This window comes from Zootoca vivipara, chromosome 6, assembly GCF_963506605.1.
Source record: "Zootoca vivipara chromosome 6, rZooViv1.1, whole genome shotgun sequence".
NCBI classification, from domain to species: domain Eukaryota; kingdom Metazoa; phylum Chordata; class Lepidosauria; order Squamata; family Lacertidae; genus Zootoca; species Zootoca vivipara.
The window spans coordinates 27455392-27474354 of record NC_083281.1 but is presented as its reverse complement, the minus strand read 5'-3'; the positions used below and the strand labels follow the sequence as shown (position 1 = coordinate 27474354).

The window sequence follows — 18963 nt, the reverse complement described above, 5'->3', positions numbered from 1 at the left end:
CCAGAGCCACAGTCCAGGGGGGCATCTGGCTGGTGGACGGGCTTGACCCCAACTTCCACTATGCCAGGTGTTCACCCAAGGCTGACTTATGCTGTGCACTGGGTCAGCGCTGCCTGCCAAGGGTGCAGGGAGCTAGTCAAACCAGAGCCTATGCAACCACTCACTTGATTGTAATCAATAAAGTTGTGGCCTAAATTCTGCTAAAAACCAAACCAATAAAAAATGAGTCTTGTTTATTTGGGGATGGTTAAAAGGTCTACACACGCAATAACTAATCTAGGCTTCAACACACAGATTTTACTTGATATGGGGCATGAACAAGCTAAAAAAAATAAACATTAAACAGTGTGTGAAAGACACAGAACGCCAAGCAGACCTAGCCAGGTCCCCAAAATTTCTAATCAGCAAAACCAGAAGATACCTCACCTCCCAAATGCCATATATAACCAGCCTTGAAATCTCAAAACACCGAAGGCCTTCACTCTGGCCTGTTGTCAGGCCCTCCTCTCAGCCATTCAGGAAGGCCGTTATAGGAAGACACCATACGAGGAGAGGAAATGCCCATGTGGTTCTGGGCAGCAGGAAACGACGGAACATGCCTTTTTCCATTGCCAGTACTATGTAGATATACAAGCCAGGTTTATCCTGCCTATCCTGCATAAATTCCCAGGACGCACAGAACAACTTAATATCTCCCTACTACTCGAGGATGAAAACCCAAATGTTACATATTCAGTTGCCAGATTTTGCGCTGCCATGATGGATATTCGCCGAAGGATGGTTTGTGCTATAAACCAGTCCTAAACTGAAGGCCCATATTTCAAGACCGTTATTTTCCTACGCTCCACCCCCTATAGTTGTTTTAATTGTGTGCCTTTTAATCCTTATCTGTTTTAATTATCAGTTCTTACTCATCAATCATTTATGTTTAATCTCATACTCTATTTACATGTTTAAACCTATGCTTGTTTCTTTGTTCTTATATGCCTTAACAATCACCTATCTAAATCCTAACTGCTATTTTATTTATATGTTCCTCTTAAGCTGGTCTGTGACCGTAATAAAGTTTTATTCATGTCAGAATTGGGGCAGCAGGTCAACACAGTTAAAATTGGACCTTTACCTGCTGTAGTTCTTCATAGGTGATGAAGAAGATGTTGGCTCTCTCCTTCATCTCCACCCAGCCTTTCACATGGTCAAACCAGGAACCATAAACCACTGAAAGAGCAAAGAGGAAGCAATGGTGAAATGTAAGGAATTAAGGGGGGGCGGAGGAGTAGTGAATGCTATTGCAGACGTAGAGGAAACACCAGTCAGAACTTGGAAAATAACATCATTATCCCTTAAAAAAAAACCCAGGAGACTTCAACGCTACCCTGTGTCCAATGCCACCTGCTGACTGATCTATGTACTGACATTATCCACGTACGGGATTAGTAAAGCTTTGAATGAGTCAACAGTCTTACGCTTTAATGGGCTTTCTCCATTAAGGTTTCTTTTTGTTTCTGCCACCAGTGAGAATGTCTGCTATCATCGATTTTGATCAATTCTCTTGTTGGTGCCAATCTCACCCTGGTGTTAAGGGCTTTTCTTAAGTTTCAACCTATTCTCATTTTAGTGCCCATCTTGCCCATCTGAAAGGACATTTATTGATTTTCTTAGTAAGAAAATGACAAACGTAGGACTTCTCCACATTTCTCCCCTTTTCCATGTATCCAGCTGGGAATTATAGTTCTCTGATAGGACTGTAGGGTTAGCTAAAAATAAAAACTTTCTGGTGGTGGACATTACTGGTGCTGGGTCACAGCAAACAAGAGTGGCTGATTTGCCTCCTTCCATACCTTCCCCACTCAGGAAACTCTCCATAAACTCTTCCACAGTTCCAGGGTCCTTCAATTCTTTAAAGCCTTTGAAAAAGTGGTAGCTTGAAACCATCACATCTCTAGGGTTACGCAGAGTATAGACTACCTGTAACAGAGGCAGGGCCACATTTAGGGAGAGGCCAGGCAGCACAACCCTAACATTAGGCAGAGTGTGGCAGCAAATTGAAGGCACGATAAATAAAGCCTGACATGAGAACAGAGGAAGCCTCCAGTAAGGGACTGGACTGACCATGCATGTGGACCATGACCAGTTCAAGTTCTCTGACAATCAGGAAACTGGAGGACTTCCGGTTTTGCCGTGGAACGCGTAACACGCTCTTGCCGAGAGCTCTGCAGCCTTGGTGATAATTTATTAAGGAAAAGGGGGGTGACGGCGGCATTCCGCGCCTCAAAAAAGGTTGGGGAGGCGATCCTCAACTGAAGTAGCCGGTTGTGTCTAAAAGGAGCTCCTGGCATCCCTCGCTGGAAAGCTGAGGAGAGGGGGAGACCTGGACACGGAGGCGCTGAGACCAGCTTCCTTAATAAAAAGCCTGCAAGAGTGACGCAACCAGGGACGGTAAAATTTCCTTTTCTTATTCTTACCTTGAACCAGAGTGTGGGACTAACAAAGAGCTGTGAGGAGGAGAGTGAAAAACGCAAACTGAAAGCACTAAGGAGGGGGAGTGAGGGAGCCAAAAGAACGTGAGGAGAAAACAGCATAAATATCTAAGGAACGCTGCCGGAATAAAGTTGAATTAAGACAAAGATTTTAAAGTTTATGTAGTTTTTTTAGTGAAGTCTTCCATATGTTGAGATCAAATTAATGCATACAATTAAACCTTGCCTGAGAAGAAAGGGTAGAGAGAGAGATAACTGCGTGAGAGGTGAGTGATTGGAAGGCTAAAGAGAAAGCAGCGACTGAGAAGGAGTTGAGAGAGAGATTGATAAATTAGAAGATTTGTATTTTAAAATGGTGGATGCCTTACAGCAGGCATCCCCAAACTTCGGCCCTCCAGATGTTTTGGACTACAATCCCCATCATCCCTGACCACTGGTCCTGTTAGCTAGGGATCATGGGAGTTGTAGGCCAAAACATCTGGAGGGCCGCAGTTTGGGGGTGCCTGCCTTACAGTAAAGATGACTCAGCAAAAAAGCTAAGAGAAGAAGTCGGAAGTAGGGGGAGGTTGAAGACAAAGAGAGGTGATTTAAAAGAGAGTTCAAGACTGATTGTGACTTAAAACAGCGACGCCAGAGGAAGAGTTGAAAAAGACAGACTTCTTTAAGTGAACTGAGCTGCAGACAACATCTGGTGAACAAAGAGAGTAATTGCAGTGAAAAATAATTTAAAATGCCACCAAAACTAGCAGGAGCAGGAAGCCAACAACAGAGAAGGAGCTCCACAATGGAGGCAGAATTGGACTTGAAGGAACTTATATTAAGTTTATATTAAGTGACACAGGAGACGTCAAAAAGGACTTGACAGAGATTAAAAAGGAAATGAGTGACAGAGTAAAATCTTTGGAAGAAAAAGTAGATAAAATGGAGGAAAAAATGGATCAAGGCGAAAAAGAAAGGATTGAAAAAAAATGAGTTGAAAGAAGTGGAAGAAAGAAGTCAAGCAACCAAAATAGAAATACAAGAGATGAAAAATAGAATCTTGGCACTAGAAAACAACATCAAAAAAGCAAATAAAGAAAAGAAAGAAGATAGAAAGGAAATGGAAAAGATGAGAAAGGAACTAGAGGAACACAGAGGCTGCTCTAGATGCACTTGCGATGATGCAGCTCAAATTAAGAGAGAAGACATTGAGGTTCCGAAATATCCCGGAGAAAGATGGTGAAGACATTGAGAAATTAATTGTGGAGGAAATAGCAAATTGGCTGGAGATAGAAAAGGAAGGAGTTGAAGAAAGAGTGGAGAAAGTCTTCAGAGTGAACTCAAAGAAGGCGAAGGCGAATAACTGGTCGGGAGACTGCCTAGTCACCTTCACTGCTGGATGGCTAGTGGAAAAAAATCCTACAGAAAAAAAGGGGGAAAGAAGTTGGAAATGAATGGAGTTGAGATAGTGATCCTGAAGGAAATCTCGCCAAGATTGATTCAAAAGAGACATAAATATCAATTTTTAACTAAACCACTAAAAAGGAAGAAAATTATATTTTGATGGGAATATCCTGAGGGACTATCTTTTTTCTATAAAGGAAGGCGGAGAAAGTTTGAGTCAGTAGGAGAAGTGGACGTCTTCTGGAGAAAGCACTGGCAGGAGTTAGGTGGCGAAAAGGTGAGACCAGTGGAAGAACAACCAGACAGCAGTCTGGAGGAAGAGAATGAAGATAGTGCCAAAGAAGAAGAAGAAAACATGGTAGAGGAAGAAGAGGGGCAGATACAAGAGACTTAAGACAATAAATAAACTTGATAAAGGGAGTCACAATGGGGTATAAGGGAAATAATGTATCACACCTCTAAATACAATGGGTATAGGGAGCTCTCCTGAAACAAATGCTTCTTCTGTTGTGTTATTAGTGAGTGAAAAGAAAAAGAAAGAGTGGGAAAGTGAGTGATTTTTATAAAAGAGAGAGTTTATTTTTATTTTCTTCCTTCTGCTAAATAAAGTGATAATAAATTGAAAATTGAAAGTTTAATAAAATGAAGTTAAATACAATTTCATGGAATGTGAATGGCTTCAATAATAAAAAAGAGAAATAAATTGGGACATGTGCTAAAAAAATCAAATTGGGATATAATTTGTCTCCAAGAGACGCATATTAATAAAAAACATGAAAAAAAATGGAAAATGAGAAATTAGGAAAGGAATTTGTGGCGGTTGCAGAAAAAAAGAAAAGAGGAGTGGTAATTTATATTAAAGGAAAATGGGAACCAAAACTAATTTGGAAAGACCAAGATGGGAGAATAATAATGGTAGAGATAAAAGTCGAAAGAGTAAAAATGGCTAATTGTGGGAATATATGCACCCAATGGGAGCAAAGGTAATTTCTTTCAAGTATTGGAAGGAAAACTAATTGAACATATGGGGGGGGAATATTAATTATGGGAGATTTTAATGGAGTCTATAACCCAGAATTAGACAAATCAGTAAATAGAGGGAAAAAGAAAGAAATCAAACTCCCCAAAAGTTTCAATAATATGGTGGAAAACCTAGATTTGGTGGACGCATGGCGATATAAATATCCAATCAAAAAAGAATTCACTTAATACTCTTATCTGCACCAGACAGCAAGCAGAATCGACGGGATTTGGATCTCTAAGGAAATAACAACAAAAATTGGGAGAGTAGAAATACTCCCCAAGACCTTGACCGACCACAGCCCAGTAACACTCTGTTTAGAGGAAACAGAACAGGAAAGGAGTAGGAGGTGGAGGATGAATGTCTTCTTATTAAACAATGAAAAGGTCCTACAGGAAGCGCGTGAGTTAATGAAGGAATACTTTGAATTTAACTGTAATGGGGAGGTAGAGTTGAAAACAATACGGGATGCAGGAAAAGCGGTGGTGAGGGGTTACTTTGTCCAGCAAAACAAAATTGATAGGAAATCAAAAGAAAATAAGAAAATAGAGTTAATGGAAGAGATAAAAAGGAAGGAGAAATTATTGTACAAATTTAAGAAAAAAGAAATTGAACAAGAGATAAAAAAATTAAGATAAGAGTATGAAAACCTAATAGAGCAAGAAATGGAAAAACAAGTGCAATTCTGGAAGTACAAATATTTTGAGTGGGCCAATAAACCAGGCAAGTTACTTGCGTGGCAATTTTAAAAAAGGAAAAGTGAAAGGATAATCAATAGATTAAAAATAAGAGGGAAGACGATTGAAAAACCCAAGGAAATAAGGAAAGCATTCGAAATTTTCTACGCAGATTTGTATAGAGAAGAAAATGAAAATGAAAGGGAAATAGGGGAATATATAAGCAATGCAAAACTATCAAAAATCATGAAAGAAAAAATGGGGAAAATGAATGAAAGTATAAGTGAATTGGAAATTAGAGAAGTGATACAAAAAATGAAAATTGGGAAGTCTCCAGGGCCCGATGGCCTACCAATAGAATATTACCAAAAAAAAGAGGATATATTAATGGTACCATTGAAAAAGTTAATTAATGAGACTTTAGAGAAAGGCAGTACACCGGACTCCTGGAGAGATGCAATTATAACCCTATTACCCAAGCAGAATAGCGATTTGGAATCCCCAGCAAATTACAGGCCCATATCCCTTCTAAATAATGATTATAAAATATATGCAGGAGTTTTGGCTAACAGGTTAAATTTAGTATTAAAAGAAATTATACATGAAAATCAGGCTGGATTTATTAAAGGTAGACAAATCAAGGACAACATAAGAAACATTGTCAATATTATCGAGTATCTAGAGAGTGACAGAGGAAAACAAGCGGCAATACTAACAATCGATGCTGAAAAGGCCTTCAACAATGTGTCGTGGGCCTTCCTTAAGAAAGTATTAGAGGAATTAGGATTTGGAGAAAGGTTGAGAAGGGCAATAGGGGCAATATATGAAGATCAAAGGGCAAGAATTGTAATAAATGGAATAACATCTGGAGAGATCAATATTCACAAAGGTACAAGACAAGGGTGTCCTTTGTCCCCCTTGCTTTTTATCATAGTGCTGGAAATCGTCCTGAAGAAGATCAGAGAAGAAAAAGAAATAGAAGGGATTAAATTAGGAACGAAGATATATAAAGTTAGAGCGTTTGCGGACGACATAATCATCACTACAGAAAACCCCTTTAAAAGCATCCCTAAAACATTGGAAAAGATTAACAAATTTGGAAAATTAGCTGGGTTTAAAATAAATTATAACAAAAAACATTGAAGAAGTGGAAAAGGAAAAATTACAAGAGATAACCGGTATTGAAATTAGGAAAAAAATAAAATATTTAGGAATCTACATGACAGCCAACAATATAAATCTAACTCAAGAAAATTATGAAAAAACATGGAAAGAGATTAAGAAAAAAATGGAAACGTGGACCAAATTAAAAATTTTGCTGTTAGGTAGGATCTCCATTATAAAAATGAGTGTATTACCAAAGATGATGTTCTTATTTCAAAATTTACCAACTCTGGGAGGGTCTAAGTGTTTTGATAACTGGAAAAAAGATATCAGTAAATTTATTTGGGATGGGAAAAAGCCGAGGATTAGATATAAAGTATTAATTGATAAAAAGGAAAGAGGTGGACTAAGTTTACCGGATTTTAAATTATATCATGATGCGGCTGCCCTATTTTGGCTAAAAGAGTGGATTGAATTAAAAGACAATGAAATTTTGGACTTGGAAGGTGCTGGGTTGGGGTTTGGTTGGCACTGGTGCTTGCTAAGAGAAAAGTTGAAAATGCATAATATTTTTTGGAATAACATCATCAGGAAATCAATTTACAGAATATGGATAAAATATAGGGGGATATTGGAGCCGAAGACTCCAGTGGATATCATCTAAAGAAGTAATATCAGTTTAAAAAACAAACATGGAGAGCAATTGGCCGATATATAATGAACTACTAGAGGAGGTGGACGGAATTTTAAAATTAAAGGACTATAATGAAATTAGAAAATATTGTAATGTGTGGTTACAGTATTTTCTAATTAATGAAAGATTCAAAAAAGATGAGATAATTGGGTTCGAAAAAGAAATGTCCAAATTCGGGAAAATAATATTGGAAGGGGGAAATAAATTTATTAAAAAATTGTACGATTTGATTTTGGAGTGGGAAACCAAAGATGAATTGACAAAAGATGTTATGGTTAAATGGGCGAAGGATATGGGTAAACCAATTATGTATGAAAGTTGGGAAAAATTATGGCTAAGGGATATTAAAATGATTACAAGTTATGATTTGAAGGAAAACATCTATAAAATGCAATTTAGGTGGTACCTAACCCTGGTGCAATTGGCAAAGATTTACAAGGGAAATAACAATACCTGCTGGAGGTGCAAGGAAGAAATTGGAACATTTATACACATTTGGTGGTGGAGTAAAAAAATAAGAAACTTTTGGAATGAGGTATACAAGGAGTTAAAAAAGATAGTAAAAACATCATTTAAGAAAGAACCAGAGATTTTTCTCCTGAGCATGTTAAATGAGGAAATCAAGGCAAAAAACAGGTGTATGATAATGTACAGTACTATAGCCGCCAGAGTTCTAATCGCACAAAATTGGAAAAGTGATGAAATTCTGAATATAAAAGATTGGCAGATGAAATTAGTGGGATATAAGAATTTGGCTATCCAAAATGGGATTTCAAAAGGATTGGGTAGGGAGAAAGCGGGTAAAAACTGGGAATCCCTTGAATTATATATGAAAAGTAGGGTAGGATGAAGGGCAAGGAAATTAGAGAAAAGGAAAAAATTGAATTAAGTATGCATCAGAAGAAAGAACCATAATCAACATATAGGAATGACTGGAAGTCAACAGGGGTGGGGGGGCAAGGGGGAGGGAAATCAAGTTTTTATTTTAACAGAACTAATGGGTAAGGTGGATAAGATCAGAACCTGGGAAGAAAAGTGGGTTAAGTATGAATGACCATTTGAATGAAGATTTGATTTGTTTATTTTTATTTGTCTTCATTATGAGTTTTTTCTTTTGTCTGATGATTAGGATTTTTTATGATAGTTTTGTTATAATTATCATTTGGATATACTATTAATATTGTTTTGTTTACGTTATTGTCCTTGGTAATCAGTTTTTCTTCTTTTTTCATTTTTTTTCAGTGTTATATCATTTATACTTTAAACGTTGTGTATGTCTATAAAAAAAGAAAGACAATTAGGAAACTGCTAAGGCGATTCCCAATCTTCCTCCCCATTCTCTAGTACAAAATATGGTATCGTCCTATAAATGAGCTGTGTCAAGTGTTTGTCTTCCAGAATCGCCCACATGTGTGTGGCAGAAAGACAGGAACCAAAGGCAGGCTTGATGTGTTCATTGTTCCTCTCTTACCTTGGCCTTGGAGTGGAGGAAGGACTTGGGGAAAAGCTGGAATGGCAGGTGGGTAGACAGGAGTCTGGGGGGAGGATTTTCCAAGGCCATTTGCAATTGATCAGCTATCTCAATCCAGGGTGCCCTTTCCCACAGTGGTACATTCTGAACCCATGAGGGGTCCCCATGGCTCAAGATTAAGCTCAAGACCTCTGCCATCCAGTGGGTACCTAGGAGGAAATCTACTAGTCAATCATTGTGCATTAATACCTGGCACTCGGAAAAGCAATTAGAGGAACATAAGAATTAGAATGGATCTTTATCCTCTGCTAGCTATTCAGCACCCTCCTATGGGGCAAGATTCCCCAAATTCCGGAATGGTATACCATGGTGAAATTGACTATATTATTTTACTGAGTGTGGCGCAAATTAGAACAGAAGAATAGCCTTCTGGATGATGCCAATGACCCATTGAGTCTGGCATCCTGTTTCTCCCAGAAGCCTGTGGGAGACTGGAGAGCAGAACATGAGCACAAGAGCATTCTCCCCTCCTATAGTTTCCAGCAAATGGTATTTGGTAGCATTACTGACTCATAGGGGAATGAATTTCACAGTTTGACTATACACTGTGTGAAGTACATTCTTTTTCTCTGTCCTAAATCTTCCAGCATTCAGTTTCATTGGATTTCCACAAATTCTAGCCCTACAAGGAAGCTGTGGTGACCAGAATTGCACCCTGTACTCCAAACAGATATGTATAACAGCATTATGATAGCAACAGTTTTGTTTTCAATTCATTTCCTAGTGATCCTAGTGGACACTATGTCCACTAAATCCAAAGTCTATTTACCTAATTGCAATACTGACCTGACTTGGGGTAAGTGACGTTCACTATATCATCATCCAACAGTTGGAAGTCGTTTTCCACATAGCTGAGTGTTTCCTCTAGGCAAAACTCTGTAGTAAATAGGATCCCCTTGTATTTGAAATAAGGCATTGGTGATACTGAAAAACCAGAGATATGAAAGAGGGGGGGGATTATGCCACATACTTAGGGACATTCAGGTAGCTACTGTTCTAGAAACAAACTCTGGGGATAGCTGGGGAGCAGGGGGAAGGGAAGAGTTCAGGAGGTGGTGATAGGCCAGGCATCCCCAAACTGCGGCCCTCCAGATGTTTTGGCCTACAACTCCCATGATCCCTAGCTAACAGGACCAGTGGTTGGGGAAGATGGGAATTGTAGTCCAAAACATCTGGATGGCCTAAGTTTGGGGATGCCTGTGATAGGCCATTAGTAGATGCTCAAGTGGTGCCACCAATTGTGGTGGGGAAAAACCCAAGAAACTCAGTTCTGAGTACATGTCATATCTATCAGGGCTGGGTCAGATACTGGTCAGCACAAAGTCCATTGTCAGTGAAATTAATGCTTTATTCAAGGAAAAGGCATAAAACTCAGCAATACTTCCAGGTCACTCTTTCTCCTATAGAGCTGTTGTTGGGTCTGAATGTCCCTTTCTTCCACACTTTCTAAGGCTCCTCGTCTCCCAGATGTTGCCCAAGCAGTCTCCAACTTTCTCTGCATATCTGTTGTCTCTTCTCTGCCCTCCTCATGATCTCGCATGTTCATGATCTTTGCAATACTTTTCAGTTATTGGCAGTTAGGCATTGGAATATGTGTGGTGTATTGGAGGGCAGGTTCAGGCCATCGCCTACCCCTCCACTTATTGGGTATTCCGTTAAAGGGATCCGGCGGTCATGGATCCTGTCCGACACCCTGCTGGTGGCTAGGGCCATGGCACAATCCCCGGTGACATCAGGGGAAGCTTCAGTTGTATCTCCATCAAGAAGCTCCACCTTCTGGTTGTTAACCCTTGAATGACTCATGTGGAGTCATGTATAGTTGGTTTGTTCCAATGCCTAAGCCAATACTTCTCACATGCTGTAATCAATAAAAGTTGTGGCCTTTTTTAGCCCATTAACCTTAATACTTTGTGTCCTTGTGTCTTCCTTATCTTCAAGCGGGTGGCGGATCCTCGACTCACAACTGAAAACATTTCCAAAAGAGCTTTATGTAACATCGGTAAACCAAGAGCAAAGCAAACAGTCCCCACTCACAGCCTTAAAATCTTGAAAGACAATCCCAAAGGGAAGGGGGAAGAAAACCCATATGTAAAGCTTGAAACATCTGAAACTGTTGACCAGATTGCATGGAATCTGTTTGGGAAGAGAAGTGAAATGAAGCAGGTCTCTCGGCAGAAGCATTGCTCTCCCTTCTCTCTCACAGCTGCAAACAGGTGGAGGAGCGCCAATAGCAGACAGTTCAGGGAGGAGAGGAGCAGGGGGAGCAGGTCTCTCAGAAGAGCCAGTGGGTAGACCTGTTGTCCTGTCTTTCTTCCTCTGCTACACTCATGGAATATAGTGGTTAATTTAAAACCCATGCATGTTCCGACCAGGAAAAGAAAAGAGGGAATCTGGAAAAGGGAGAAGGCAACTGGGGAAGAATTCGTCAAGGGGAGAAAAAGGAGGTTGAGATGATCTGAAAGAATGTAAGCAAACCTTGAATACAGGAAGAAAACAGGAGCAGTCTTTATTATCCAACAGCTACTAGAGCATCCTGTGGGTCTGGGAAACATACTTACTGTGTGAGGAAACCTTGGAAAGAGTCTGCAGTAATATCAGGAAGCAGGAGGGATGAGGGAAACTTCAGCGGGTATATTTTTCTGTCAGCAGATCAGCAACTCAGCATAGCATGTACTTCATACATTGATAAGATGAAGTTTCCAATGACCTTTGGATGAAACCACTCCCAACCAGATAGAGGAGTTTCTATTCCAGACCAGGCATGCCTCTGAAAGACACAGACACACACACAACACAACGTAACCGGCTATGCATTAATGATATTCTTCAGTATATATTATACAGTTTCAAAGGTATTTTCATATGAAATCAACATATAAAGAACGGCAAAGCAAAAATTAAATACAACAAGGAGGATTTTGATAAACTTACTTTAAAGTTGGATCAGGATATTTAAAAATTCTCCAATGAACTAGGTAGTTTTAAGAAAAAGAAGCTGAACAGAGATCGGAATGATTATTCCACAGGCAAAGTGTATGGATGGCTGAACTCTTCAGGACTAGTTCACAGACAATCTAACAGATCCGAAATGTTGCCACTTTCTACCACTCCTACTGATTATGAGCACTCTAGCCTTTCCAGTATTAATGGATCGGATGAAGACAGGGAACTTAGGCTTAGATCTGATCAGACTTACCAGTCTTTTTCCCAACGGCACACCAGACGCCCTTACCAGAGGAAGTAGTCCCAGAATATTATGACACCACCTTAGTGGTTAATTTAACTGACAGGATATTAAAACCAGAGGAGTCTCGAGTATTAAATTTAGGGCTAGGCTTTGTCCCTATACCCAAGTATTCAGCTTTCCAAACCAGGATTGATTTATTTAAACTCATTCGTCAGATTAAATTGAGGGATTATTTTGGCAATACCCCTTGGACACTGGAACCGTTTAAACGCAAATCTACCTTCATTCTGGTTTCTCATAATCACCTCGTCAGAACCTTTCAGCATTTAGTACATCGTGACTTCAATATTAGAGAAAAGAAGAAACTACCGAGAAAGCCCTCTGCCTGGTTCCCTGTAACTTGGCTTCTCATAGCGAAGAGCATGCACCACTCTGGCGAGCCAAAGAGCCCTGGTTAACTCCCCATTCCAGCGGGCCACCAGGGAATCGGCTGAGAGGCCATCAACATGGGATAAAGCATCCCCTACCACTCTCTGGAAACCATTTGGATCCATTAGGTGGTGGGGGCGGACCATCCGAATCGGTCCCACCTCCCTGCAGAGGGGAAGGGTCGCGGAGAAGTCCAGTTGCACCGGGTATAATTTAAGTAAGCAAGATTCACTAATCCTGAATGAATTTACTCCCGACAAAAACATAGTTATCAAACCAGCAGACACAGGGGGAGCTATCGTACTAATGAATAAGTGTGAGTACATCAAGGAAGCAGAGAAACAGTTAGGCAATTCAAACTTTTACACATCTATACCTCATGACCCTACTACGGCAGTGAAGAATAAATTACAGGTAATTTTAAACGAAGCTGTGTCCTTGGGCTACATAGATGAAAGTTGGAAATTAAACAAAGGGTCTGCTGGTTTCTCTTTAAGGTTTCCAGACTCAAAAGAGAGCAGGGCAATTAAAGGCACAGAAGTCCTGTCCACTATTGAGTCTGGCAACCCTAATGAGGACATAACATTTTTTGTCATTTGGGGCCTACAGAACAGGCTAAAAAGGTCCTCATGCAGAAAGAGACTAGACTCATTTTCCTACTTGATTCCTTACATCCCTCAGGCTTGAATACCAAAACTGATTACAGTTGTTTCTTATGAGTTATCATATATGTTTAATACTGGTGCATGGATGTAGTTTGTTTTATATCAGTTATGCTGTATGGGGCACTTTAAGAAGACAACTCTGGATCTGTAGATTGCCATCACCTGTACTAACATTAAGGATGTACCTTTCTATATAATCTGATACTACACTTTGTTACTTGATGCAAGCAACTACTAGTCATGAGAGCCATGATTTCGATGTACATTATATGGTATGTGCACTGTGTGTAATTGTTCTTATTGTGTGTATTATTTGTTTAAACGATATTAAAATGCCATATTGTATTCATTTATATTATGTAGAAACTTGTACCACTGACGAAGCCCAGATGGGCGAAGCAGGATGATTATTCCGGAAATCCTTGTTGTGGAACTGCAGCAAGCTCCCTTTTGGACTCGTTGAGCCTTTTGAATACATAGAGACAAATTGTGGATGAGAAACAGCTCTTATTTGGGGCTTTATAAACGAACGAATATCCTTTATGCATGCACAACATAGTTGTGTTGTGTATGTGTGTTTGTGAACCTAGGTGTGGTGTGGTTCTGAACAGGGCCGTCTTGAGCAGATCGCGCGCCCTGGTACTGAGGGGCGGAGATCGCTCCGCCGCCCGCCCCGCCCTCGCAGGGCGCAATTGGCCCCGCGCCATGGTGCACTGCACCACCGGGGGTCTACGACGAGCCGGCCCTGGTTCTGAAAGACACAGGGCAGGGCATGCTCACTACAGATTAGTCTGGAGCTTCTTTCTTTTCCTGGCTCACAGAGCAAGACTTAAACATTCAGTCAGGGGGGAAGGTGTGTTCTTCCCTCTGCCACCTCCCCAATTCAGAGATGGGGAGGAGGTTCCATCTTGCTGGGAGAGGCACTTCCAAAGGAGCATCTAGCAGCCCCCCCAGACCAAATCCGCTGCTCACCAGCTGTTGTGCGAAGATTCAACTCTGCTCAGATCTGCTTCCCCAGCGCTTTCGCTGCAGAAACTTAGGGGTTCGAGAAATGGGTCCCTGCCAGTGGAGCAAAAATCAAGTACCAGACTATGGAGTGGATGACATGCATGAAGCCCTTGTTTCTGTCAGTTCATACACCAAAGAAGCTTACCTCCTTCTCACACTGCAGGATAAATGTGATACCATTGTTAAAACAGCTGCACTGGCTGCTCATCTGCTACTGAGCCAGGTTCAAGGTTCTTGTGTTGATTTACAAACCCCTGAACAACCTGGTCCAAGGTAGATCAAGGATCACCTGAACCCTTATAATCCAGCACAATCACTGAGATCATCTGCAGGAGCATCTTCAGTTTTCCACCAAGTTGGTGTGTCTCATTTGACAACAACCTGCTGAAAACTTATCTGTTGCTCCTCATTTGTGTCTCGTTTGACAACAAGAAACTGAGCTTTCAGTGTCATTGACCTTGCCCTGTGGAACACCCTGACAACAGAGATTCAGCGGGAGTCATCTGTGCCACTTTTTAAACACCTGCTGAAAACTTATCTGTTGCTCCTGGTCAGTGGAGGCCATTAAGAGTAAATTTTACCCTACTCTTTAACATTCAGAGCGGAACTTTTATAAGAGCAGTTCATGCATTTAAGAAAAGAACACAAATAGAGAAGGCATCTGTGGATGTGCCATCATATTGGAAGGTGCCAGGAATGTTATCATGGAAGAACACAATCATCTTGTGAAGCTTCGGTGGGCATCCTATCTTGAGCAGTGTGAAGAGTCTGTTTTGGCTGACGAGGTTGAAGGCCTTTGTCAGGTCTATGAAGGCGATGTTCAAGGGGCGTCTCGGTCTCAGTATTTCTCCTGTAGCTGCTGCAATGAGACCTCCGAGTTCTACAGACACTGTGATTTGGGAGGGGGGGGATAAAGAACAACAGTACCATTCCTGATCAGTTATCTGTTTATTTAGCAGAAAATAGCCAAACCATATGATACATAAGAATGTGGAGAACATCTGTTCTTATTTCAGTCAATTCCAATAATCAAGGGGACAAGTGTGTTTAAAGAATGACAAAAGACAATTTCAAGATATATCTGGCAGCGGAAGAAACCAAGAATAAGTTTTAAACTTTTAACAGATTGTAAGGAAAGAGGTGGATTCTCCCAGGCAGATCTGAAACTATATTATGAAGCAGCTTGTCTTTGTTGGTTGAAGGAATGGATGACTTTGGAGAAGACAGATTTGTTAGATTTAAATGGACATGATAACAGATTTGGTTGGCATGCATATTTATGGTGTAATAAGATAAAGGTACACAAAGGTTTTGGAAACCATATATTCCAAAAATCTCTCTATGAAGTGTGGGATAGGTATAAAAACCTATTGGAAAGGAAATCGCCTTGGTGGTTGTCACCAGTACAGATTTTGAGTGTGAAAAAAGTAAATATGGAAAATAAACATGTGAAATGCCATTATCCACGTATGGGAGAAGTAAAGGTTTGAAAGAGTCAACAATCTTACGCTCTTATGGGCTTTCTCCATTAAGGTTTCTTTTTGTTTCTGCCACCAGTGAGAAGGTCTGCTATCATCGATTTTGATCTATTCTCTTGTTGGTGCCAATCTCACCCTGATGTTAAGGGCTTTCCTTAAGCTTCAACCAATTCTCATTTTAGTGCCCATCTTGCCCATCTGAAAGGACATTTCTTGATTTTCTTAGTAAGAAAATGACAAATGTAGGACTTCCCCGCATTTCTCTCCTTCTCCATGCATGCAACTGGGAATTATAGTTCTCTGATAGGACTGTAGAATTAGCTAAAAATAAAAACTTTCTGGTGGTGGACATCACTGGTGCTGGGTCACAGCAAACAAGAGTGGCTGATTAGCCTCCTTCCATACCTTCCCCACTCAGGTATCTCTCCATGAACTCTTCCACAGTTCCAGGGTCCTTTGATTCTTTAAAGCCTTTGATGAAGTGGTAGAGTGAAACCATCATATCTCTGGGGTTACGCAGAGTATAGACTACCTGTGTGGCAGCAAATTGAAGGCACGATAAATAAAGACTGACATGAGAAGAGAGGAACCCTCCAGTGAGGGTCTGGACTGACCATGCATGTGGACCATGACCAGTTCAAGTTCTCCGAGAATCGGGAAATCTCTAAGGAGATCCCCAATCTTCCTCCCTGTTCTGTAGTACAAAATATGGTATAGTCCTATAAATGAGCTGTGTCAAGTGTTTGTCTTCCAGAATCGCCCACATCTGTGTGGCAGAAAGACAGGAACCAAAGGCAGGCTTGATGTGTCCATTGTTCCTCTCTTACCTTGGCCTTGGAGTGGAGGAAGGACTTGGGGAAAAGCTGGAATGGCAGGTGAGTAGTCAGGATCCTGGGGGATGGATTTTTCTAGGCAATCGGAAAATGACCATCATACTCAATCCAGGGTGCCCTTTCCCACAGGGCCTAAGCTTAACAAGTGTTTTCTTGTTAAGCTTAGGCCACCACATTCTTCTCTAACTAAGAATATAGAGAATACAAGATGTTGAATTTGCAAAATTGACAAGAAAACACTGTGGCCTAAGCCTAAATAAGAAACTGTACTTTCACTAAAGAAGAAACCACTGAAGAAGCCCAATATTGGGCGAAACAGGTATTAAACGCAGAGAATAGGAAGAGTTCAGGAGGAATTGCTGGGCCATTAATAGGTGTCTAGGTGGTTCCACCAGGCATGGTGGGAAAAAAATCCAATGAACTTGGTTTGGAGTGCACATCATATCAGGCTTTCAAATCTCAGTAAGATCTTGGACACAAAATCATCACACAATAAACTCCAATCTCCTTCACTTCCATGCAGAATAGGCCCCATTCACCTCCTCTAGATCACTGACACTATGCATCAACTTGAGGAAAATCAGTTTACACAAGAAGGGAGTTCTACATCACAGCCACACCTGCCTAAAATAAGACACACACCCCTCCGTACACACACTTCCATAACTGCTTTGGTGGCTACTCTTACACTGTTTACCTGAAGTGCAAAATATTCTTTCCTCTTCCCTGCTTCTGCCAATAGGAGGCCAGGTGCCGTGAACTTTTGCCTGTATATGGAAACCTTGATACTCATTATTGATTTACAGCATTCCGCTTGTTCAGTAGAGCCTCTCCTCCTCCCAGAGGGGAGGAGTTGTGAGCGGGAGCTGGTTCCCACGTCAGCAGGGTGGTGTTTTGGCCCCCTGCACCAGCTGTCCCGGCTGCCGCACCATGCCCCCTGCACCCAGCCAATCGGGCTGGCTCAGGGGGCGGGATTTAGCCGCACTTATACAACCACGGCAGTGCTGAGCCCTCATTGTGCTTCGAATTTTGTCAGATCACCTGCCCACCATCCCTTTAGGTAATTTCTATGCTTTGACATTGCTATGGACCTTGGTTGGTCGCCTTGGTTGCCCAAGCGGCCTGGAAGGAATTTTTATCCATTTGGCAAATTGGTTCCACCTCTTGGTTTTTCGCCTACCTTGTAGGAATTCTTCACAACTTTTCAGATATTGGCAGTTAGGAATTGGAATATGTGTAGTATATTAGAGAGCAGTTTCAAGCCATCGCCTACCCCTCCACTTATTGGGTATTCCATTAAAGGGATCTGGCAGTCGTGGATCCTGTCCAATGCCCTGCAGGTGGCTGGGGCCATGGCACGACCCCCGGTGACATCAGGGGAAGCTTCAGTTGTATTTGCATCAACAAGCTCCACCTTCTGGTTGTTAACCCTTGAATCACTCATGTGGAGTCATGTATAGTTTGTTTGATCTAATGCCTAAGCCAATACCTCTCACATGCTGTAACCAATATAAGTTGTGGCCTTTTTTAGCCCTTAATACTTTGTGTCCTCGTGTCTTTCTTATCTTCAAGTGGGTGGCGGGTCCTCTACTCACAACTGAAAACATTTCCAGAAGAGTTTTACGTAACAGCGGTAAACCAACAGCAAAGCAAGAGCAAAGCAAACAGTCCCCACACAGCCTTAAAATCTTGAAAGACAATCCAAAAGGGAAGGGGGAAGAAAACCCATACGTAAAGCTTGAAACATCTGAAACTGTTGACCAGATTACATGGAATCTGTTTGGGAAGAGAAGTGAAATGAAGCAGGTCTCTCGGCAGAAGCATTGCTCTCCCTTCTCTCTCACAGCTGCAAACAGGTGGAGGACTGCCGATAGCAGACAGTTCAGGGAGGAGAGGAGCAGGGGGAGCATGACAACAGATTTGATTGGCACACATATTTATGGTGTAATAAGATAAAGGTACACAAATGTTTTGGAAACCATATATTCCAAAAATCTCTCTATGAAGTGTGGGATAGATATAAAAATCTATTGGAAATGAAAACGCCTTGGTGGTTGTCACCAGTAGAGATTTTGAGTGTGAAAAAAGTAAATATGGAAAATAAATGGGCAACATATGAAATGTTGCTATAAAATGATGGTTTGAAATAGAAATTAAAACCATATGAGGAAGTAAAAGAAATGGTAAATGATTGGTTGCATTATTACCAAATAAATGAAATGTTTAAAGAGGATATGGAAAAAAATGGATTTGGAGGTGTTAAATCTAAATTTGAGGTTGAAATGTTGAATAGTAATTTTAAAGTGATATCAAAAATGTATTAAATGCATGTCAGAAGATTCGGAGAAATTATGGAAAGAAGGAATGAAATTCACAGCATGTACTGCGTTAAAAGTAAATGTTTTTAAAATGATGTATAGATGGTACATTACACCGGTTAAACTAGCAAAAATGTATAAAGTAGATAATAAAT

General features: G+C 40.8%; 1 protein-coding gene across 4 annotated transcripts in view; it reads right to left on the bottom strand.

Moving 5' to 3' along the window:
- Window positions 1-18963, bottom strand: part of LOC118086722 (sulfotransferase 2B1-like) — a 32187-nt gene that overhangs the window by 2083 nt on the left and 11141 nt on the right. Inside the window, exons 1-6 of one of the 4 annotated variants that reach the window (XM_035118709.2) lie at window positions 11449-13827; window positions 10790-10853; window positions 9677-9814; window positions 8831-9039; window positions 1842-1968; window positions 1124-1218 (exon numbers count right to left, since the gene is read on the bottom strand). In XM_035118709.2, the coding sequence (XP_034974600.1) occupies window positions 1124-1218; window positions 1842-1968; window positions 8831-9039; window positions 9677-9806 (561 nt within the window). In that variant the 5' untranslated portion in view covers window positions 9807-9814; window positions 10790-10853; window positions 11449-13827. The other 3 variants (XM_035118711.2, XM_060275680.1, XM_035118713.2) reach the window with 3 other exon arrangements.